The 21,975-nt window shown below is 30.3% G+C and overlaps 1 protein-coding gene across 15 annotated transcripts in view; it reads left to right on the forward strand.

Moving 5' to 3' along the window:
• The window catches only part of Dmd (dystrophin), a 2,094,227-nt gene that overhangs the window by 775,097 nt on the left and 1,297,155 nt on the right, over positions 1-21,975 (forward strand). For all 15 annotated transcript variants that reach the window (XM_078034984.1, XM_078034996.1, XM_078034982.1 and 12 more), the window contains 5 exons: positions 1,658-1,838; positions 13,835-13,980; positions 17,096-17,308; positions 19,733-19,846; positions 20,917-21,072. In XM_078034984.1, the coding sequence (XP_077891110.1) occupies positions 1,658-1,838; positions 13,835-13,980; positions 17,096-17,308; positions 19,733-19,846; positions 20,917-21,072 (810 nt within the window). The remainder of the gene's footprint in view (positions 1-1,657; positions 1,839-13,834; positions 13,981-17,095; positions 17,309-19,732; positions 19,847-20,916; positions 21,073-21,975) is intronic.

The raw sequence follows: 21,975 nt of genomic DNA on the forward strand, positions 1-21,975 counted from the left end.
GTAGTCTTGCTGCTGTGAAAGAAGTTTTTAGGTGATAAATTCATTTCTAACATCCCAAGACAAATTACTCTCTCCAAAATAATATGCCTGCATCCAAAATTAACAATTGATTTTATTTTGCCTTTTCTCTGTGATTGCCAGGAAGCTCAGATTTAAATTTAGTTCATAATTGCTGTAATTCTTTTAATTTTTCCCTCCTTGTAATTGGCTCATGTTCCAATTTTTAATGTTAATTATCCTGTTTTTTACATATTAAATGGTAAACAACCCCAAGTGCTTTTTTTTTTCTAAAGGTAGCACAGGTATCAATTACAAGTAAGCAACCATGGTGATATTTTTAAAAGAACATTTCAAATTTCTGTTTGAGTTAAAGTTATGAAAGTATCAAATACAAACTAATTAAAATTTCACTGGAAACAAGGGTACAAAAACATTTATGCAGAGAAAAGCACTGTCCAAAACAAATACAATGCAAGACACAAACTCAAATCATATATAGACTTCTGAATGTTGTAGAAACTATATTTAAATATAAGAAATAGGTAAATTAATTTCATAGGGCCTTTTATTTAACCTGACTTGTCAAAAATATTATTTTGAAGTTTAATCAATATTTTTAAATGATGAAATCATTTGTGTTGTTAATTTTTTCACACTCAGTGTTAAGAATTCAGTGTAGGGACTGGGAATATAGCTCAGTTGGTAGAGTGCTTGCTTCACATGCACAGGGTCCTGGGATCAATTCCTAGAACCACAAAAATAAATAAATAAACAAATAAATAAATAAAATTCAGTGTGAATTTTAAAATTTTGTACATCTAAATTTCAAAAAGCCATATTTCCAGTGTTCAGTAGCTGTGTGCTTCTGGTGACTACCATTTTGGACAGCACATCACTATCCATGTGATTTTACCATCTAAACCAGAGTAATATCAAGAGTGAAAATGGGTGCTGTTAATAATCATATCAGGACAAAAGAAAACCTAGACAAATAATCAGCATATTTGTAAAAGTGGCAATTGCTTGATTGGTCAGGAGAAGCAATGAGGCCATACTAAAGGTAGAGGCATACAGATATAAGTATATACATTAACTGTGTGTGTGTGTATGTGTGTGTATGTGTGTGTGTGTGTGTATATATGCAAATATTATATATGCATAAGATCTACAATGTTTATGTATTGTAATCTAATACAGTATGGATGTATACATATATCTAGAGAGTACATATAATTTATATTTATACACATGAAATAATAAATATTATTTATTGAATGAACTTAGAGTTTGAAGCAAAGGCAAACAATTTTGAGATAACAGGGTGCAGTCAAACATCTTTTTATGGAAAACATTTAAGATCATTCAAAGTACTTTTCCAGTGCATGCATTCATGCCCATTAATTCTCTAAATGATATCATCTTGAATTTAAAGATCATCATATATGGTAATAGAAATTGAAAATAGAGCCCTGGCATTCTTAAATTGATGATTAGTGGTTTAGATTTTCTTAAACCATCATGGATGTTTCTTATCCAGTGTTTGTTAAAGGTATTAAGTTAAGCTTGCATCGCTGCCTTTTAACAATTTAGTTTGCAAAATGTAATGTATGCAAAGTAAAAGTGTTATTTACTTTTAATACTCTAAATTATGGTACAGGATGAAGTCAACCGGCTGTCAGCTCTTCAGCCTCAAATTGAGCGATTAAAAATTCAAAGCATAGCCCTGAAAGAGAAAGGACAAGGGCCAATGTTCCTGGATGCAGACTTTGTGGCCTTTACAAATCATTTTAACCAAGTCTTTGCTGATGTGCAGGCCAGAGAGAAAGAGCTACAAACAAGTAAGTAAAAATACTATAAAGTACTAACTTGAAATTTTTCAAATTGATTATTTGTGTGGAGAACAGAAAATACTAACATTAAAGAATAACTTTTTGGATAGAACTATTTCTCTACAACCTCTGTTAATAAGTAATAAAATACCTTGTGTTGGCAAACAACATATTTCTTCCCCCCCATAATAATTTCACAACTGCACTGAAAAGCAAATAAAACATGTTTTTTATAGCTATAACTTATCCTTGGTGGGTTGCAAATTTCAGAATCAGGCATTTTGAATATTGAAGAAAATAAAAGAGCAGTTGAGGCCATATGAGCAGGCTTTCATTAAATCCAGTTTTTTCTGTATAAAGATATTTTTGTAGGCATCTTTTAATATGTCTATCAATTCACATGGAGAGTACTATAGCTATAGCATATATGTGGCAACTGAAACTCAGTTATGGAAAAATTATACTTTGGGCTATATTTTACTTTTGGATAACTATAATTATATAAATTATCCTTTTCTCCTTTGATAAAATGAAAAATAAAAATAAAGTGGTTATACAAATGTATACCATGTGACTAGCAAATTTTTCAAGATCTCTGTCTTTCACTAATTTTCTCTTAATATACCTAGTACCTGCTCAGAAATATCTCTATCCATTAATTTAAATTTTAAGATAAGTTTCTTTTGAGACACGTGTTTATTAACAGTTTTATTCTCCAGTAAATGTGTTTTTGATCTGCCACACACATACATACATACATATGTGTTCATGTGAATATACAAAGAATTATAGGATATATTTGGGGATTAAGGCATAAAGATAAAATATTTTTAAAAATCCATTTTATAAGAAGTGTAAGGATATGTGTTTGTTTCCTACAAAAATTTCAATTAGTTGGAAGATATGTTTTCCCATTGCATTTCTTTGTAAATATTTCAAAAAATTTACTATATAATAACATTTCTAGAATTAATATGCTGAAAAAGTGAAGCTTTCCTCATTTCCTAGCTTTTTATTTTTAGAAAATGAAATGAACTACATAAAGCAAAATACAAAAAAAAAATTCTCTTATACTTTCAAAGCAGTTTTTGCTAAGGGATTTATTTTTTCTGATGGGGAATTAGGTTATAAAACTTTAAAATAATATCAGCTCCCTCTAGTGGATTTCAGTATACTTCTTGCTTTGCCTCTATGCAACCAAATTTTGAATCTTCTAAATTTTTATATGTTGTTTTATTTAACAAAAATGTATTTTATCTTGCCATAAAAATCCATAAAACTCCCTTCAAATCAAGAATGTTTTAATGGATATACTGCAACCAATGGGCAAAGAGCATTTTTACTGGAAAATATTTTGATTTTCATATGCCTATTAAGGCTCAACTTGTTTCAATTTAACAATAATTGAGATTTAACAATAACTTGTGTTATTGCTAAATAACACAAGTTATTGTGTCTTTTATTATATTGTGTTTTTATTATATTGTGGTTTTTATTATAAAAATAATAAAACATGCTGAATATTCATATACTCTTCAGTATATCCATCCACATTATCATCTCTCTTCCTTTTCTATATACATGTAATAATTGTTTATGAAATTTCTAAAATTTCTCTTTTTATTTCCAAATTAAAGTTTTCTCCTCCTATTTGATTTATTCAAACATTTTTAATGTTTCTACTCACCCTTTTAGAAAGCCTGCCTTGATTGATTGATCCTATAATTAAATATGAAATACATGTAATAAATGAAAATTTTACTGCATTTAATCACACGGGAGGTTATTTTGTTAATTCATAAGTATTTCAAAGAATTATACATGTATATGCTATACTCACAAATTGTTACCATGGAGTAAATCTCATTTCTTGTATTATTCCAAATTACTTTGAATATATCAAGTAATTAGCAAATGAGAGCTAACAATATCTCCTACACATCTGCCCTTTTATTTCATTTTTAATTTTTTTCTTTATTAGTTTTCTCACAGTAAAATAAACTTACTTTATACTTTAAATGGTAAAAAAGCAGTATAAGGAATTGGTGTTTATAAATTGGCAGAAATTATATAAGAAATCAAAAGAAAATGCACCTTATTTTTAATAAGTTTTAGTCTAAAATAACCTTTTTGTTAATTATATTACTTAGTCCTCAAGGAAAAGAAAAAACGTCTTGAGTATATATTTTATTATCCCAGTGTCACATGTGAGCTATTAGGATTTGAATAACTGAAAGAATGGACAACAACATTATTCATTATAGTCAACTAGTGAAAGTAACTCAAATACCCATCAACTGATAAATACATTAAAAATGAGTATATTCATGCAATGCAATATTATTCACTAACTAAAAGAGTGAAGTACTAATTAATACTACAACCTAAATAAATCTTGAAAACTTTGTCCTAAGAAGCCAGTCACAAAAGAATATGTATTATAAGATTCCATTTATATGAAATGTCCACAGTCTTTAGAGAAAAACAGATTATTTTTGGCCTAGAACTTGGAGACAGAGGACTTACAATTGTCTCCCAAAACAATTGCTAAAATACTTTTCTAATAACTAAAAACAAGGAAAGCTATGCTGTACTTCAGATGAATATTAAAATAGGACCTAGTTTATTATGAATAATCAATTAACAAAGAAGATATACCCTTTTTCTAAATGGAAATTTAATCTACAATATAATTTGAGTTTATTTCAATAGTGAGGTGAAAATTGTGTCAAGAATATAATAGGGTTTTGTTGGTTTGATTTGGTTTTAACATTAGTTAATGTCAAAGAAAGTGTTTTCTTTGTTTTAAAATTTCAAAAGGACATTATTTTGTTTTATCCCTGTATATTGCTGGCACAGCATTGTCTTGTTCATTCACTCAATGATTAATATTTGGAACATCTCCTATGTTCCCTGAAAGTGCTGGGCATCAGGTACTTAGAGAAAACCAAGAGTAATGTTTATGTCCTAATGTAGCTTACCAAAAGAGAGAGAATAACAATATCTAAATAATATCATAGATTAAAATCATTTTGGTGACATACACCATGATGCTAGGGAGATTATGTTTAAACCAATCCTATATAATATGTAGGTGCCAAATGTGTGATAAGTTGGAGAAAAGATGTTAAGAGGAACCAAAACCAGACAGAACGCCAAAGTTAGTGAAGAAGGGCTTGGCATGTCCATGAGACAGAAAGGAAGACAAAAAGACCGGAACCTAGTAAATCATGGAAATATTAGGACAAGATTAGGGTAGCATTTCTGAAGGCTCCTGTAGTTTACATGTAAAATTTGTGTTATATCAATAATAGTTGAAACCTCTAAAATAATTTTCATTGGAGAAATTAGTCTTATTTGTATTACTGTAAACATTAGCCCCTAGCTTATATGTGAAGAAAAAAATGAAAAATGATTCTAAGAGGAAGCAGGAAGATAGCTAAATATAATAGCCACAGAAGTGAGGGTCCATTTCATGTTGAACTAGCATTGTGCTAGGGATGATAAAGAAAAATAGATGTAGCTCTTGAAGAAGTAATGATATGAGAGAGTGTGTTGAGTGGACACTCTTACTATAATTATAGGAAATAACGTCCCCTCTCATTGGGATAGTAGAAAAAATAGGATATATAGCAAATATAGTTTATGACCATAATTTCAAGTTCTGTAGATAGTTGCTGCTATTCCATATTAAGACACTGAGATTGAAAATTAAAATGGAGATTGACTTGAATGAACTTTTCCAACTCCAGGTTAGAAGATTGACTTAATTTGCTGTCTTAGAATTTGCATATTTTAACTTTTATATTTAATATGTCTAGGTAAATGCATCTTTTATTTCAGTAGACACTCACTCTGTTGATTTGCTTCTTAATTCCAGAGACAATTATGAAAAAACATACAATTTTTAAAAACTGAGTATAAATAGTACTTTTTTTCATTCTTTTATCTATACATCCAACAGCAAAAATAAAAGACATTTATTTAAACTAATTATGTGACTGATATAATGAGGTACAAGAATTGCTCCTTGGCCTCGAGAATCTTGGCAAACATGCCAACTTGCTATGCTGGAACATAAAAGAGTGTCATCTTTAAAATTTAACAGGATGGGGTTGAGGTTGTGGCTCAGCAGTAGAAGACTTGCCTAATGTGTGCAAGGCCTAGGGTTCAATCCTCAGCACCACCAAAAAATAAATAAATAAAGGTATTGTGTCCAACTACAACTAAAAATAAATATTATTTTTAAAATTTAACAGGATGTCTTGAATACAGAATTGTTGAAAGAATAGGGATAATTTTAGACAAAAACCTATAACAGGGAAAATTCAACAAAAACACAAAACAAACTTGTGTTTTAATAAACCACTATTGATACAAACTTGTTTTAAAAAAGTAAATAAAATGAAAATACATCTGTAGTTCCAAAGATGAATATTAGTAAAGGACTCACATTTAGGTTTTTTTGTTTGTTTTCTTAAAAAATATCTTACAGGTTTAGGGTGTAGTTTAGTGGCAAGGTGCTTGCCCAGCATGCACAAAGCCCTAGGTGCCTTTCCCAGTATTGAAAATACATATGTGATGATCTTAGATATAGTGCCTATAAACCCATCTATATTTTCCTCATGCCAGACCTTATTTAGGGCCTTTTGTGAGAATGGAACTTAAGCATCATGGACATTTTACAGATTGAGTGACACTCATACCATCCTTTAACATTTCCATCCTTCATGTAAAACATTAAATGGTATCTGTAGGTTATAATATGATGCTATAGAAGAATAGTAGAAATTGTCATAAGAATATTTTGAGATGAAAGTTATATTTAGAAGTATTAAAAAACTAAATGATAAATCATTTGGCCATATTTTTTATACATCTGAATTGGGTAAAATGGTATCAATAGCACACATGAGGTCTTTTAAGATGGTCACAATACTAAATTGTATATATTTATTGACTTATTGTGTAAATAAACTGCAATTTGGTTGAATTATTAATATGTATTTTTATACCAAATGAATAAAGTGAATTTCCCTATATGGACCTGGACTATTTCTGCTCCTAGTTTGGGATTACAACCACAGCACCCACAAAATATCTGAATGACTAGGAGGTAGAGCTGCTCATGTTCAATTTGCCTTTGGGGATGTTGGCTTACATACAAGACTCTTTTCTTTCTTTCTTTTTAATATAAAACAAAATTAAAAGACTTTAATTGGGATTCACTAGCATATCTCTTTATATGGAACACAGTGTTCCAAATTTGTAAAATAATTTTCTAAGCATTGATAGCAATCCTTTTTGGCTTTATGTGGTATTGTTACATTACCAGAAAGGAAGGATAACAATTAATTCGTTATTTTAATGTTTTCTACCTTGCTCCAGAAACCATATTAGATAGTTTGATTGCCAAACTATTCTGAGAATTTGTTTCTTTAAAAACACCTCAGAACAATGCCCAACAGATAGCTTTTTCACTCTGATAAATTTCACTGAAATGCCAACTTTGGTTGAAGACTGTAATGCGGGGGGAATTGAAAAAAATATGTATGTTCAGCAAAGCTTATGAATATGAAGTGAATCCTGTGAAAGTTCTTTGTCAGGTTGTTTAGCACAAATACATGCAATGAAAGTCAGATTCATTAAATAGAAAAGTATTAAAAATTCAGAGGATCCCATTCCATGTATGTTGCCCATATTCAATACTCAGAATTAATGGAATGAAAATTACCAAGCCTAGTTTTATTAGATACAAGAGAACAGAGTGAATGAAAACTATGAGCTTTGAGCCATGACTATAATAAAATAATAACTTTATGTTAAAAGCAATGCATAAAATTTTGAGAAAGGTATTGATTCCCTAACCAGTTTGAATTTAAGTATGATATTTCCCACTTAAACATTAAAAATAACCTATATAAGGAATAATTAATACTGTTAAAATGTAAATAATAACAAGATCACAAAAATATTGCAAAAGAATAATGATTATAATCACATTTATGATAGATTTAAATATCTACCCTTTTGTTAGCCTGATAAATAACCTCTGAAACACACTTGGTATTCTGTTGCTCAATAAACTAACCTTTGGAATGTGCATCTCATTTAACAACTATTTCTTCATTATTTTCTGATGGCCTACATTATTTCCATAGACTTTGGGAATAATATTTTCTGCATTTTTGTCTTTCATAAGTTGTTCTATCTTTTCTCAGAACAGAATGGAAAGTTGATTTAGTAATCAGCGGGGGACTTCAAGTCCTCTACCAGAATACAGATTTGAAATGGTGATAGAAAATAAGATTGACAATTCTAATTGAATTATTTCACTCTGTATTAAACAGAGACCAGAAGGAGTCTAAAGGGGTGAATCTAACAGGTACTTCCTGAGACATAAGTCCTGTAGACTTAAGGGTGTGATTAGAGCTCATTAGGTAACTATTACCATAGTTCTTCAGACATATGTCCTGGTTGGTGAACCTACACATGAGTAACAAGGTAGCTATTTCAGGAATTGTAGACTTTCAGCAATTTTGAAATGCATAATGCTTTATTATTTATTATAGTCAGCATTTTTTGCAGTAGAAAAATAAAGCTTATTTCTCCTGTCTAACTGAATCTTTATGCCCTTTCCCTATCTTCCCTGTTCTGTTTGTCTCTGGTAACCATCATTCTGTTCTCTACTTCCCCGAGTACAAATACTTACCAATATAAACCAATATATACAACTATCATTTATCAATTAAAAATTTTAAAAAGAAACTATGATCTTGATAAGTCCTTTTTAAATTTTATCACCCTGCTTTACAATTCATCTGTGAAACACTCAGAGTTGACTCAGGATCCAGGTCGGAAGACAAAAATATGTACAAACATCCTCAATCAAAATTTGAAATATTTTACATTAATGCAAAGAACACAAACAGTGCCCACATAAAATGATGATATAGATACCTTGATACTTGATCAAGTTTTTAAAGAGAATCTGAAACCTTAGATGTAAATTATTCTTTGGATAATATAAACTAATGTGTATATTTTTAGGTTTTCTGAGAATTAATGGAAAAACAATTTATCAAGTCATATGATTATTTTAATATCCAGCTAGAACTATTTTGGTTATCATGGGAAAATGTATCAAATATATAAATGTTCATCTTTTTCCTAGATTTTAGAGATGCTTAATTCATGCTATCCTATGCTTTAAATAAATTAGTTATTTGACTTTACTGCATTTCCTTCCATCTTTACATCCCTTCTTCCTTCTTTCCTTTTCTCCTCCATAGATGGATGCTAACTGAAATTGGGAAATATATGATATTTTAAAGTATACCTGTATTTTAAGTATTGGTTATATACTCCACCATGCTCTTGTTATCTTATTTCTTTGAATCATTTGATAAATAGGAAATCTGCAAGTCTGTATTTCCTTTCATTTAACATAGACAAAATTTAGAAAACAATTTAAAATACATGTTCATTTTTAATTAACTTATTTTAAGTGTACATATTTGTAGGGTATATTTTAGTATATGTATACAATATGTAACAAGATCAGTGTAACTGGCATACTGATCACCTCAAATGTTTACTATTTCTTTACAAAAATCACTATTTTAATTGTATATATTTATGGGGCACAGTGTGATAGTTTAATACATGTTCACTCTATACAGTGATCACTCCAATATAATTATCGAAAATATAATTTACTTTTTCTCCAGGATGCTAGTAATGCCAAGACTCTCCTAAACTTATTCTTATCACTTTTACAAATTATTGGTTAAATATTCTGTGCAATATAATGACTTATGCCTTGGTAATAACACAGAAAATATGTCTCTGTGTGTATGTGCATAAAATCATTAAATATTATCTGATATTCAAACTATGTTGCTTAAGTAAACCTAAGGACATGAAACATTTTTCTATAATTTGGCAACTTTTCTCTTAGTCTTTAGGAGAAAAGTTGCTGTTCTTCCAGAGTCTGTGTCAAAATAAGCATATAGATGTATTGTGTATGTTTATGAGTTGGTGTGTGTGTTTGTAAATTATTTCAGAATAGTATATTTGGATTAGGCTGAGGATCTGATTTTGCCAAACTAATAAAAAATAAATATCTCCATTCATCTTTTCCTCTCTTCTTGAACAGGAAGTTTTCTCTATTGATCAAATGAAAAAAATTATATTAAACCCTTAGAATTTCTACTATAATTCAAGTGTGTCTCCTATAATTTCCTATTTTCTAGTGTCATTTTTCATACCTAATACTAATAGTCATATCAGATGTGCTATATACTCAGTAATGAACTAAGTAATTAGGAGATATAGAATAATATAGAGTAAAATACAGCATCTCATTATCATCTTCATGGGTCCTCATCATCATATCTCCCAAGGGAGACTCCCATGCCCTTGTGTCTGACCATACTCCACTTAGGTCACATTGTTCATAATATACTTGCTCCTTGCATTGCTCCTACACTACTACCAATATTCTTGTCTCAGAAGATTTACATTTATTTTTATCCACTTGGAAAACCTTTCCTATTGCTATTCACATGGGTTCTTCCTTCCCTTATTTTATATTATTCAAGTGGTACTTTCACAGAGAGGCCTTTTGATCACTGCTTTGTCACTTGCTGCCTTTTTTCTGTTTATTTATTTATTATATACTTTTGTTCTATCTAAGGAAGCCCTATGACATATAAAAGTTTGAATAATGAAAAAAAATCTGCATACCAAACAACTAAACTTAAGAAATAGCATACTGGAAAAAATATGGATGTCCCTTGCCTCTCTTAATCAAATTCTATTTACTCCCCACCATGGTCCTCATACAGATCATTTGTCTTTTTGCTTTTAGTGTCATTCCCTGTTCTTCCCACTAAAAATTCATTGCTCAGGATTCTTTTAAAAACAGGCTGTTGGCTTGGGTTGGCCAGTGGAATGCCTCATGAAATACTGAAGGTAGGACAAGGAGATAACATAGGATATGTGTCTTACTGCATTAGGGTGTTGTTTTAGTTCGTTTTTCCACTTCTGTGACTAAAGGATCTGACCAGAACAACTGTGGAGCAGGAAAAGTTTGAGTGTGTACAGTTTCAGTGGTCATAGTCTATAGAAGACTGGCTCCATTCCTCAAGGCCAGAAGTGAGGCTGAACATCATGGTGGGAGAGTATGAAGGAGAAAATCGGCTCACATGGTGATGAAGAAGCAGAGAGACTTCACTCTCCATATACAAAATATATCCCCCAAAGCCACGCCCCAATTCCTACCTCCTCCAGCCACACCCTACCATTTCAGTTACCACTCAGTTAATCCCATCAGCGATTCTCTGATTAGGTTAAGGACATAACCCAATTGTTTCTCCTCCAGATCTTGCCTTGTCTCACACATGAGTTTTGAGGGACACCACATCCAAACCATAACAGGTGTGTTTCCATCAGTGGCTGAGAATGAGTCCTCTAAGGTTCTAGCTCCTTCTGGAAATGTCATATTTCAGGGTCTAACATCCCAACAGGGAAGTTCCTTGTGAATTATGATCCTGAGGGCTGGCCCCAATGACTGAGTTCTTGTGACATTATATCCCAGCTCTTCCCATGTACCTCTAGCACTTGGGATGGTACTGACTTCCTGCTGTTGCAGACCTATAGGCTGCCCACCATCCTTTGTGTAAGTCCTCATGTGTTCCAACATTTTTTGTATGTAATTATATATCTTAAGTTGTTTTTAGTGCAAGATCTGAAATGATCTCTCCCCTGCCCACAGCCCTGGTAAAATCTTCTTACTCCTCAGAAATTTCTATTTGTTATTATGATCTATTTATTTGTCTATTAGTTCATTTACTGACTCACCAACTATTTCGAATTATTGAGAACTGAGGTTTTTATTGTCTTTTATTTGTACTTCTTGAATTCCTGGTGCTCAAAGTACTGAAGAAATTATTGCCAAATGAAGGAATAATCAATGAATGACCTCCTTTAATTGCCCCCAAAGTATCATCATCCTTATTTCTATTAAATAAGGTCTACAGTACTAAAAAATGAAGTAATTTCCTGAACCTACTAAATAGATAATCAAGTCCAAAGCCAGGTTTTCTAAACTGCAGAATCAGACTTTCTAATTGTCATGCTACACAGCTGTTTCTGAAAAAAGAGAGAAGCAATCCCATTAGACTTCATAAAAACTTGTTGATCTCTTTCTAATAAAAAGTAATTTGAACATCTTCACCAACACTTTCTTATCTCTTCTACTGACATATACACTCATCATCTGAATAAAATTGGGCTGATTAATAAAACCTCTAGCAAGTTTATAATACACGTTTGTTTCAGCTATGGTCACAAGGGAAACAAGCACTCTTTTACAGAATGTACATACTCAATTTCAATTAAATCAGTCTTATTGCAGTTTATAATCCATCCATCATATCTCCTTGCCTCTGCTTTCTTTTTCAATATCTCTTGCTCAAATACCTTCTCAGACACATCCTTTTACTTCATCATAACAAACTATTTCACTGAGAATCGTGAGGTACCTCTTTGTTTATTATCATCTAACATTCAAATAAAAATATCTGGTTTTATTTATATGAAATGGAACATTATTTATATGAAATGGAACAGTGAAGTCGAAAGTACCATAGAGATAATTTAATGAGAAATCAGAAATGCTCAGATTAAAATCTACTAAATTTGAGCATGAGTTCCCAGATAAATGTAAATAATTTCCTATTTCATGTAGAAGGAATTGGCATATAGAAGTGACACTCAATTCCTAGCTATAAAAATGAATGATATTTAATTAATGATATAATTGTGTAAACTTGGACCTTGGATTATGTTTTTTTTTCCATTTAGGACAATAGCTATTATATCTTCATATATAAATTGTGCCACATTCTTTCTGGGGTATATTTATGTTAGACTATCATACTGGTGTTGTATTATTTTCTAACCTATGTGTCTATTTCATTCCAAGTATTCATTTCTCATGTATCTTTCACTTTAATGATTGTTTGTTCTTCCTTGTCTAATTTACTGTTATACACATCCAATTTCTCCTGATTTTCACATATTGCATTTTCCTGTTCTAGAAGTACATTTTGATTATCCTTGAAATCTGTTATGTCATTGTTATGGTTTCCAATTGTTAGCAAAATTCTTAATTTTAGGTTTAATTTCATTGAACATGGTCACTATAACTAAAGTTTTATGTACACACACATACATGCTTCAGAACTTAATAAACAAACATTATATATGGCACATTACATAATACATAGTATATATTATAAAAGGCCTAGTATACACATATATTTTATCATATATTTATCATTACAAGGCATGTACACAAAAAAATATATATATATATATTTTTTGTCAAAACTACTACCAAATGCCTTTCTACAAAAAGCCTCAGATTCATCAATTTCAGATAGTTTTAACAATGCATATCTCACAGATTTAATTATAAGAATTAGATCTGGTAATACTTATTGGCTTATTATTAGCATTACTGATATATACTCAACATACATCAGTTGGTTTAGTTTTAATAAAATCAGAGGTGACAGATAAAATTTAAAATATCTAGGACTTTGGGTAATTACACTGTTTTCTTCAAAGGCAAACACAGAAAGAGTAGCCTCTGAAGTTAGGTGTAGTTAGAGACTGCTCATTTTCTCTGAATATAATATATATGGCTCTAAAACAATAACTCTAGTTGTCTGTATATTTGTTCCCTGATCTTACAATCTGAATTTATCAATATAGAGTTTGCAAGAATGATTTCAAAATTCAGTACAATTTTGACATTCCTGACATACCAGACAAGTGGTAGGAATTTATTGTCATAATTATACTCTATGTTTCAGATTTACACATTTTGTTAATAGTTAAACTTAGTTTCATGGGTGAGTTTGACACTTTGGGTAAACAAGACAAAATTTTCAAATGGTTAAATGATTCTCTCTTTTTTTCCCCACTTTTGATAGTTTTTGACACTTTGCCACCCATGCGCTATCAGGAAACAATGAGTACCATCCGGACATGGATCCAGCAGTCAGAAAACAAACTTGCTATACCTCAGCTTAGTGTCACTGAATATGAAATCATGGAGCAGAGACTTGGAGAGTTGAAGGTCTGTGGATATTTGAATATCATAAACAACACAGTGAATCTCTCATATCAAGATACCATGTAGATGTAATTTTAAATTAACATTAAAATTAAAATGACAAGAATGATAGCTTACCAGTGCAACAAATGAAGAAGAGATTTTGAGAATATAATTTATGAATTTTTGCCACCTTTCTCTCTACCATAAATATATAGCTAATTTATGTACTGTGTATATACATATATGTATGTGTATATTTAGACATGTACATATGTACATATAAAATACTCTCATTTAAAACATTTTGTTGATGTACAAAGTATATTTTTAGTTTAGTACACAATTTCAGATTTACTGCTTTCAATTATTAAAAAAAAGCCACTAAAATTTCCCCCATTGGTTTATTGTTTACACACAAAATGGAATATTACTCAGTTATAAAGAAAAATGAACTTACAGTATTTGGCAGTAAATGTATGCAGATGGAGAATATGGTTCTATATGACATAAACAAACCAGCCCCCCCAAACCAAAGGCCAAATATTCTCTCTGATATGTGGATGCTAACCCACAACAAGGGAGGGTGAGGAGGGGAAGAATAGAAATGCATTGGATTAGACAAAGGGGAATGAATGAAGGGAAGGGAGGGGTGGAGAGTTGGAAGGACAGTAGAATTAATCGGATATAACTTTCCTATCCTTGTGTTTGTATACACACCAGGGTAACTCCACGTCATGTATAACCACAAGAATACCATCCTCATTAGAATTTTACTCCATCTAGGTATAATATGCCAAAATATATTCTATTATGATGTATATCTAAAAAGAACAAATAAAATAAATATTTCTCAATTCTCAAAGAAACAAGGGTAAAATCAGTACATTTGTAAAATTGACTTGAATGTAAATACTCATCAAATATAATATTTAATTTTTTATTTGAGTTTTAGTAACCATTTTTAACAGCCATATATCTGGAAAGATAAACATACTAATATGAAAGATGAAAAAAATATGATATTTGCTATACTTTTCCTATTAATTCAAAAAGCCTAAGTTGTATATTCAATTTTTTAAAGATGTGAAAACATTCATTACTTACATTTAGGAACTTAAATATTATATTTACATTTGGAGATTATGAAAAAATAAGTTAAACTTTGTATGATTAATCCTTCTAAGATATAATTTAAAAGGAATTTTTAAAAGTCTTTTCTAGTATATATTGTTCTGTTTAAACTACTTACTATAAACCAAGCAAAATGTAGCTGTTTAATCTTTTATGGTTATATTTTGTTATTTTTAATATGTGGTGTAATGATTCCAGAGTTTAGTTGAAAAAAAAAGTTATGACCTAATAGAACTAATAAATTTTCAAGAATGCATAGAAATGCATAGCAATAGGGAAGTAGAGAAAATTACACAGGAAATGCAGAGTAGGTAACTACAAAAGAATATTTCCACTAAAAAAGGAATAGGTGAAAGATAATTATTTATAAATAGTATTTGGAAAGTGTAAGGATCCTACTTCAAAAGTTACACCAGAAATAACAAATAAAATACAGAGTTGAAAATATTTTGGAAATTAAAAAATACAGATTTGTAAACATAATGAGGATGCATAAAAATCAATGGATGCAACAACAGCCATTGTAAAAACACCAGAGACAATTTTAAAGAAAAATAAGTCAAAGGAAAATAATTTTTGTATGAGTAAGAAAGTCTGTTGTCAACAGAAGTGGGCAGAAATGGCCAATAAATCTATGAAAAAAATATAACTTGAATTGTGAAGAATGAAATACAGATTTACAAAATGAGATACCATTTTTCATATACTATTTGGGCACATATGCTCAAAAACTCTTAACTGTTTTTCTGGAAGTGATAAGCTAAACATTTTCATTTACTGTTAGGAATATAATTTTTATTTTGTGGAGGAAATAATTTCAACATTTTCTAATAAAATACATATTCATTAATATATATATGAGTATATAATTTGCATAAAGTCTAAATCTTAGAGTAATAACCAGAATATATTCAAAATATTAGTAGATAGGTGATAGATGTAAAAATAATTTACAGATGAGGAAGGGTAGAAATGAATTTGTAGATCTAATGGAAATAATTAAAACTACTAAAACATATGTTTAAAAAAATACTGGTAACATGGGAAATGGCTTACTTACAATGATTAGCTCAGAATATAGTTATATGCCAAATAGTGTCTAAAAAGTCAGTCATGGGATACCAGTTTAATAAAGTAAACATAAGCAGTGTTAAAGGTAATGTTAAAAAATCAAGTATCACAAAATAGGCATAAGGTATTATCAAACTATAAAAGTTACACATTTGTCAATTTTTTGCATTATATAGGTTACATTATAAGTGAAGGAATGATTGTATGTGCATATAACATGGTTGAGAGTCAATATTTAGTTATGAATATAATGGAAAATTTATATAAGGCCCTAATAGTTCTATATATTTTTTCATTCTTAAATCATGAGTCTTTATTGCTTTATAATCAAAGTTACATTTAAAAAGCATTGAGTAGGAGAAACCTATGCAGGTTAGATGTAAAATAAATTTTATAAAATTTTCCCAAAATTATCTTAGAATTTCAATTCAGTACTTAAATAAAATATCACCTTTTGAAAAATATGAAACTTGAGTTAACTGGCATCAGTAGGCCCCTAATCTGGTAATTTATTCAATTATTTTTACCTTATATCAAAATAATTTAGTATAGTTTTAAAAATACTAGAGATAAGTCCTCCTAAGAGTTTAGTATAATTAAGTTAAGCTCCATTAACTGTATCATAAATGTAGTTATTTTATATCCCTGGTTCAATGTAATTAAATGTTCTAAAATTCTTTGGTTCAGTAAAATAAAATAAAGATTTGGACATGTTTGACATTGTTTTTAAAAATGGCATGAATTATTAAATATCACTATATAATGTTTAAGTTATTCCTATAAAGAACTTAAATTATTGGTAGATATAACTAATATTAGAACATTTACTCACATAGATTTCATTTTAAGTATGCTTAATTTCTTAATTTATTGTATGTAAACTTATCAATGTTAATTATTTAGTATAAATGTATTTTTTCTTTTCAATTTTGAGGCTTTGCAAAGTTCTCTGCAAGAACAACAAAGTGGCTTAAATTATCTCAGCACCACTGTGAAAGAGATTTCAAAGAAAGCCCCCTCTGAAATTAGTCAGAAATACCAATCAGAATTTGAAGAGATTGAAGGACGCTGGAAGAAACTCTCCTCGCAGCTGGTAGAACATTGCCAAAAGCTAGAAGAACAAATGAATAAACTTCGAAAAATACAGGTAACTCCAATTTTGACTGTTAAGTTCACTTATTTACTTATTTTCCCCAATAGTGCATTGTCAAATTTAAAGGTAAATTGATATTGGAACCCCAGAAAGCTTTGAAAACATCAATAAGATCAAACACACAAACTTTTATCAATGGAGTATAATTTGTGTATTTTACCTAAAAATGTAATTAATAGCTCTGGTTCTTAGATTTTCTTTAGAATTAATTATTTTATCAATACAAATAGGACTTGGACATATTGTTAGCTTAATAATTTTAAATACAAACTATTCTATGGGTAATGTCCTTTTTGGTTGGTCAATTGTGAAATATACTAATGTCAAAAAGAAACTTTGAAAGCATCATGGTATGATAGAAAAGAACTGAAATAAGATGCTTCTGAATTTAAATTCCAATCCAAATGCTTAGTTATTTTTAATATTTACAATCTAAAGTACTATGCAGTCCTAAAATATTCTATAAGCACAATATGCATATTTACATGCCTGTATTTATAAACATATGTGTACATATATACATACATATAGCATACATGAAAGAAAACATTTCTTTTTTTGCCAGGAGCTGCATGCATTCTTTGGTTCATGACCTCATCCTCCATCTTCAAAGCCTTATGGTGTAGTGCATTAAACATTATAGGAATAGGCAGGAAAGAAGTCCAATATCAAGTGAGAACATATTATCTAAAGTATACTTTGATCAGGAAGAAATTTTAGTCAGCAAATAAACAGGAAGAAAGCTTCAAAAGAACTAGTATGTTCAACTCACTGGAGATACTATATGTTTAAAGATTAATAAAATATATGATTAGAAAATGCTCTGGAATATCATTCTTTGGAAAATGTATTTTAAACAAGTAGTAATGGGATTAACATCAACAACAGCAATAATAATAAAGGACAGTTACTACTATATTCAAGAGGGAAAGATGTAATTACACTTTTATTTTCAAAACATTACCATGGCCAGGCATGGTGGTGCATGCCTATAATCCCAGTGACTTGGGAGGCTGAGGCAGGATTGTGAGTTCAAAGCCAGCCTCAGCAAAAGTGAGGTGCTAAGCAACTCAGTGAGACCCTGTCTCTAAATAAAATGCAAAATAGGGCTGGAAATGTGGCTCAGTATTCCAGTGCCCCTGAGTTCAATCTTTGATACCACCCTTTGCTTCCCCCAAAATCATATTACCATGAAAAGGAAAAAGAGAAGAGGAGATTACTGTCATCAATGTACAGGAATGATTTCAGTGCACTAAGACTCAGGCAGATACCAAAAAGTGATAATGCAGTAATGAAGAAGTCAATAAGACTGGAAAAAGAACAGTATATATGGAAGAGGCACAAGTAGCTTTGAAAATGTGAGGAAGGTGGTAATGTTGAAGCTTCTAGATTTATCCAACTGTTTTTAATAATATTACTAATTATATTAAAAGGCAAACATTCTGTGAAACATATTTTCAAAGAAATTTAAGAGAATATAGTGCATCTAGACAGTGTGGTTTAATCCTATAGAAATAACAAAGTGACAGACATGTTTGAAAAATAACCAAAAAAGCATCAAAAACAATGTCCAACAAGGAGGAAAACTAGGAGGTAGTTGGCTATTTATGAATGATAAAAGATGAGATGGATTTTGTTTTGTTTGGTTTGGTTTGGTTTTGGTACCAGGTATTGGGTTCAGGGGCGCTAAAACACTGAGCCACATCCCCAGCCCTTTTTATTTAGAGACAGGGTTTCACTAAGTTACACATTGCCTTGCTAAGTTGTTGAGTCTGGCTTTGAACTCACAATCCTCCTGCCTCAGCCTCCTCAGCCACTGGGATGACAGGTATGCACCAATGCATGCAGCAAAAGATAAGATTTTTTTTCACCTGATCATTGCTTCAAACTGGTCAGGCAAATAAGAAATTAAAAGCAAAAATTTATTCTTTAAAATTGCCAACTCTTGGTCTGAAAGTTCCCAACTGAAGGGACTATTTTAAAGTGTCAACTGTAGAAAACAATTTGTGGAAGTTCGGGTTTAGGGAGGCTATAAAGACACTATTACATTGAGTTTATTGTTCATAGTTTGTTTTATGTAGTGTAAGGGCACATTGTTAGTATTATCATGAGTTGTTTTGTAACTTAAAATTTCTCTAGAGGGGGATATGATTTAATGTTCTCGAGAGGAACATCATAAAACCACATTTGGTAGTAATTTTTTATTTTAAACAATAGCAGACTTCATACACCAGTGCTCATAGAGTAGACCATAAAAATGCAGTCTTAGTAAAAATATTCTTTTCCTGAAGAGCTACTTAGAGACATCCTTCAAACATGGGAGTTGTTTGTGGGCTTGTGTTTAGACATATCATCATGATGAACTATGTAAAAAGTAATCAGCACCCAGTAATGCCTTAAAATGTTCTCTTATTCCAGAATCACATAAAAACACTGAAGAAATGGATGGCTGAAGTTGATGTTTTCCTGAAAGAGGAATGGCCTGCTCTTGGAGATTCAGAAATTCTAAAAAAACAGCTGAAACAGTGCAGAGTAAGATTTTATATGATGCCTTTCATGTGAACACTTTTATATGGTAATATTTCATTAGATCAGTATTTTACTCAGAGGACATTTAGTAATATCAGGAGAAAGTTTTGGTTGTTGCAACATGCTAGGGATGATATTAAGGCTGGCATCTAATAAGTAGAGGCCATGGAAGCTGATAAACATCCTACCAGGCCCTTCACAACAAATAATTACACAGACTAGAATATCAATATTATTGGGGGGTCAGGGTTGTGGCTCAGTGGTAGAGTGCTTGCCTAGCATGTGTGAGGCACTGGATTCAATTCCTGGCACCACATAAAAATAAAATAAAATAAAATAATATAAAGGTATTGCTTCTACCTACAACTAAAAAGTACATTAAAATATTAAGAGTATCAACTTTGAGAAATCACTGGTGTAATAAATGAGAAAGTATTGCCTTTTATTTAAACCTAACTTTATAAAGTAATATAAATAGGCAGATAATTTAAAGAAACCTTTGACTACTTCTTATATCTTATTACAGATTATTATTCACACCATTACTCCTTCCATGTATAGTGCACTATGTTATTAATTACACAACATGGTTTTATGAAATGATATTCATTATACCATTGTGATACAGCAAGAAGACAATAATATAGCTTTTTAAAGAACTTGCTTTGGAAAAAAAGCTAAAAAAGTAAATCTGGGTTACAAATAACCTTCACACCCATCGTGCTATCATCAATTATTGTAATATCCTGTGTTTGAAAATGAAAATCTTTTCAAAAGTATTAATGTATGAAGCCCTTCATTTTCACACATTTTTTCTACCAAGAAACAATAAATTTATTCCCTTTGTTTTTGAAATAAGCAGCACACAGATAATTCCCTACTTCATTCATGCCATAAAAACACTAAACATTTTTGTAAGATCTATATGCAGATATCAACTGAATTGTCTATTTCATATTTTAAAGGACAAAATTCATATGCAGTGTCATCATTCTTATACAGTTCCTATTTATGATGCATTTATAATATATTGTGATATTTTTCAGCTACATTAAATAGTATTATTTCCTTAGCTTTTAGTCAATGATATTCAGACGATCCAGCCCAGTTTAAACAGTGTCAATGAAGGTGGGCAGAAGATAAAGTATGAAGCCGAGCCAGAGTTTGCATCCAGACTTGACACTGAACTCAAAGAACTTAACACTCAGTGGGATTACATCTGCCGTCAGGTATGGATAGTATCTTTTATTGGATTTGGCTCAATTTAATTAATTGAAAATTTTTAATGTCTCCCTTTACCATTATCTTCATATAAAGTGTTCTTTCTAGCTATATTCATGCTTTAAGGCAGAATTTATTCAAATAAATAAGCCTTTCTGGAGTACAGAAATATTTTCATAGTAAATATTTTAAATAGTACATTTTTTTATTATTTTAGTTTTAAACTGACCTTCTTGATCTCAGTTGTGACACTGAAAAATGAGATGTTACTCATAGTAATTGTTTTCATTTAGTCTTTTCTCCTATGCATAAATGTATAATAATAATTGGAATAACAACAGATAGACTACATATCCATATTTGATATAGAAATAAATTGAAAAAGTTAAATATGTGTATACACAAATGTATATAATTTTTACTTCTGATTGTTAAGATTTCAAAGTTTCGCTTCTTTAATACCTTTATTTCAGTCAGTGAATTAAGACTGAAAAATGATTAATAATAATAATGAATAAAATAAAAAAACTAAATTCACATCTGAGTTACTTGTTTTCATATAGCAATATATATTATAGATATTCATTTTAAATGTAAAGATTAAACTATGGAAAATAAACTATTATATTTATTAGTGGAATATATCAAATATTTCTTGTACAAAAGATAAATTTTTGACCTACACCAGGCAGTGATTACTTTAACATTCATCAATGCCTTTTTGTTTTATTTTGTTTTTGGTATTGGGGATTGAGCCTGAGGGCATGTTACCATTGAATTGCATCCCCAGCCCTTTTTATTTTTTATTAATTTTTTCACCCTTTTAAAAATTTTGTTCTAATTCATTATACATTCTATTAGAATGTATTTTGACACTTTAAAACTTAGAGCCTTGCTAACTTGCTGAGGCT

The sequence above is a fragment of the Ictidomys tridecemlineatus genome, chromosome X (genome assembly GCF_052094955.1).
Source record: "Ictidomys tridecemlineatus isolate mIctTri1 chromosome X, mIctTri1.hap1, whole genome shotgun sequence".
NCBI classification, from domain to species: Eukaryota; Metazoa; Chordata; class Mammalia; order Rodentia; family Sciuridae; genus Ictidomys; species Ictidomys tridecemlineatus.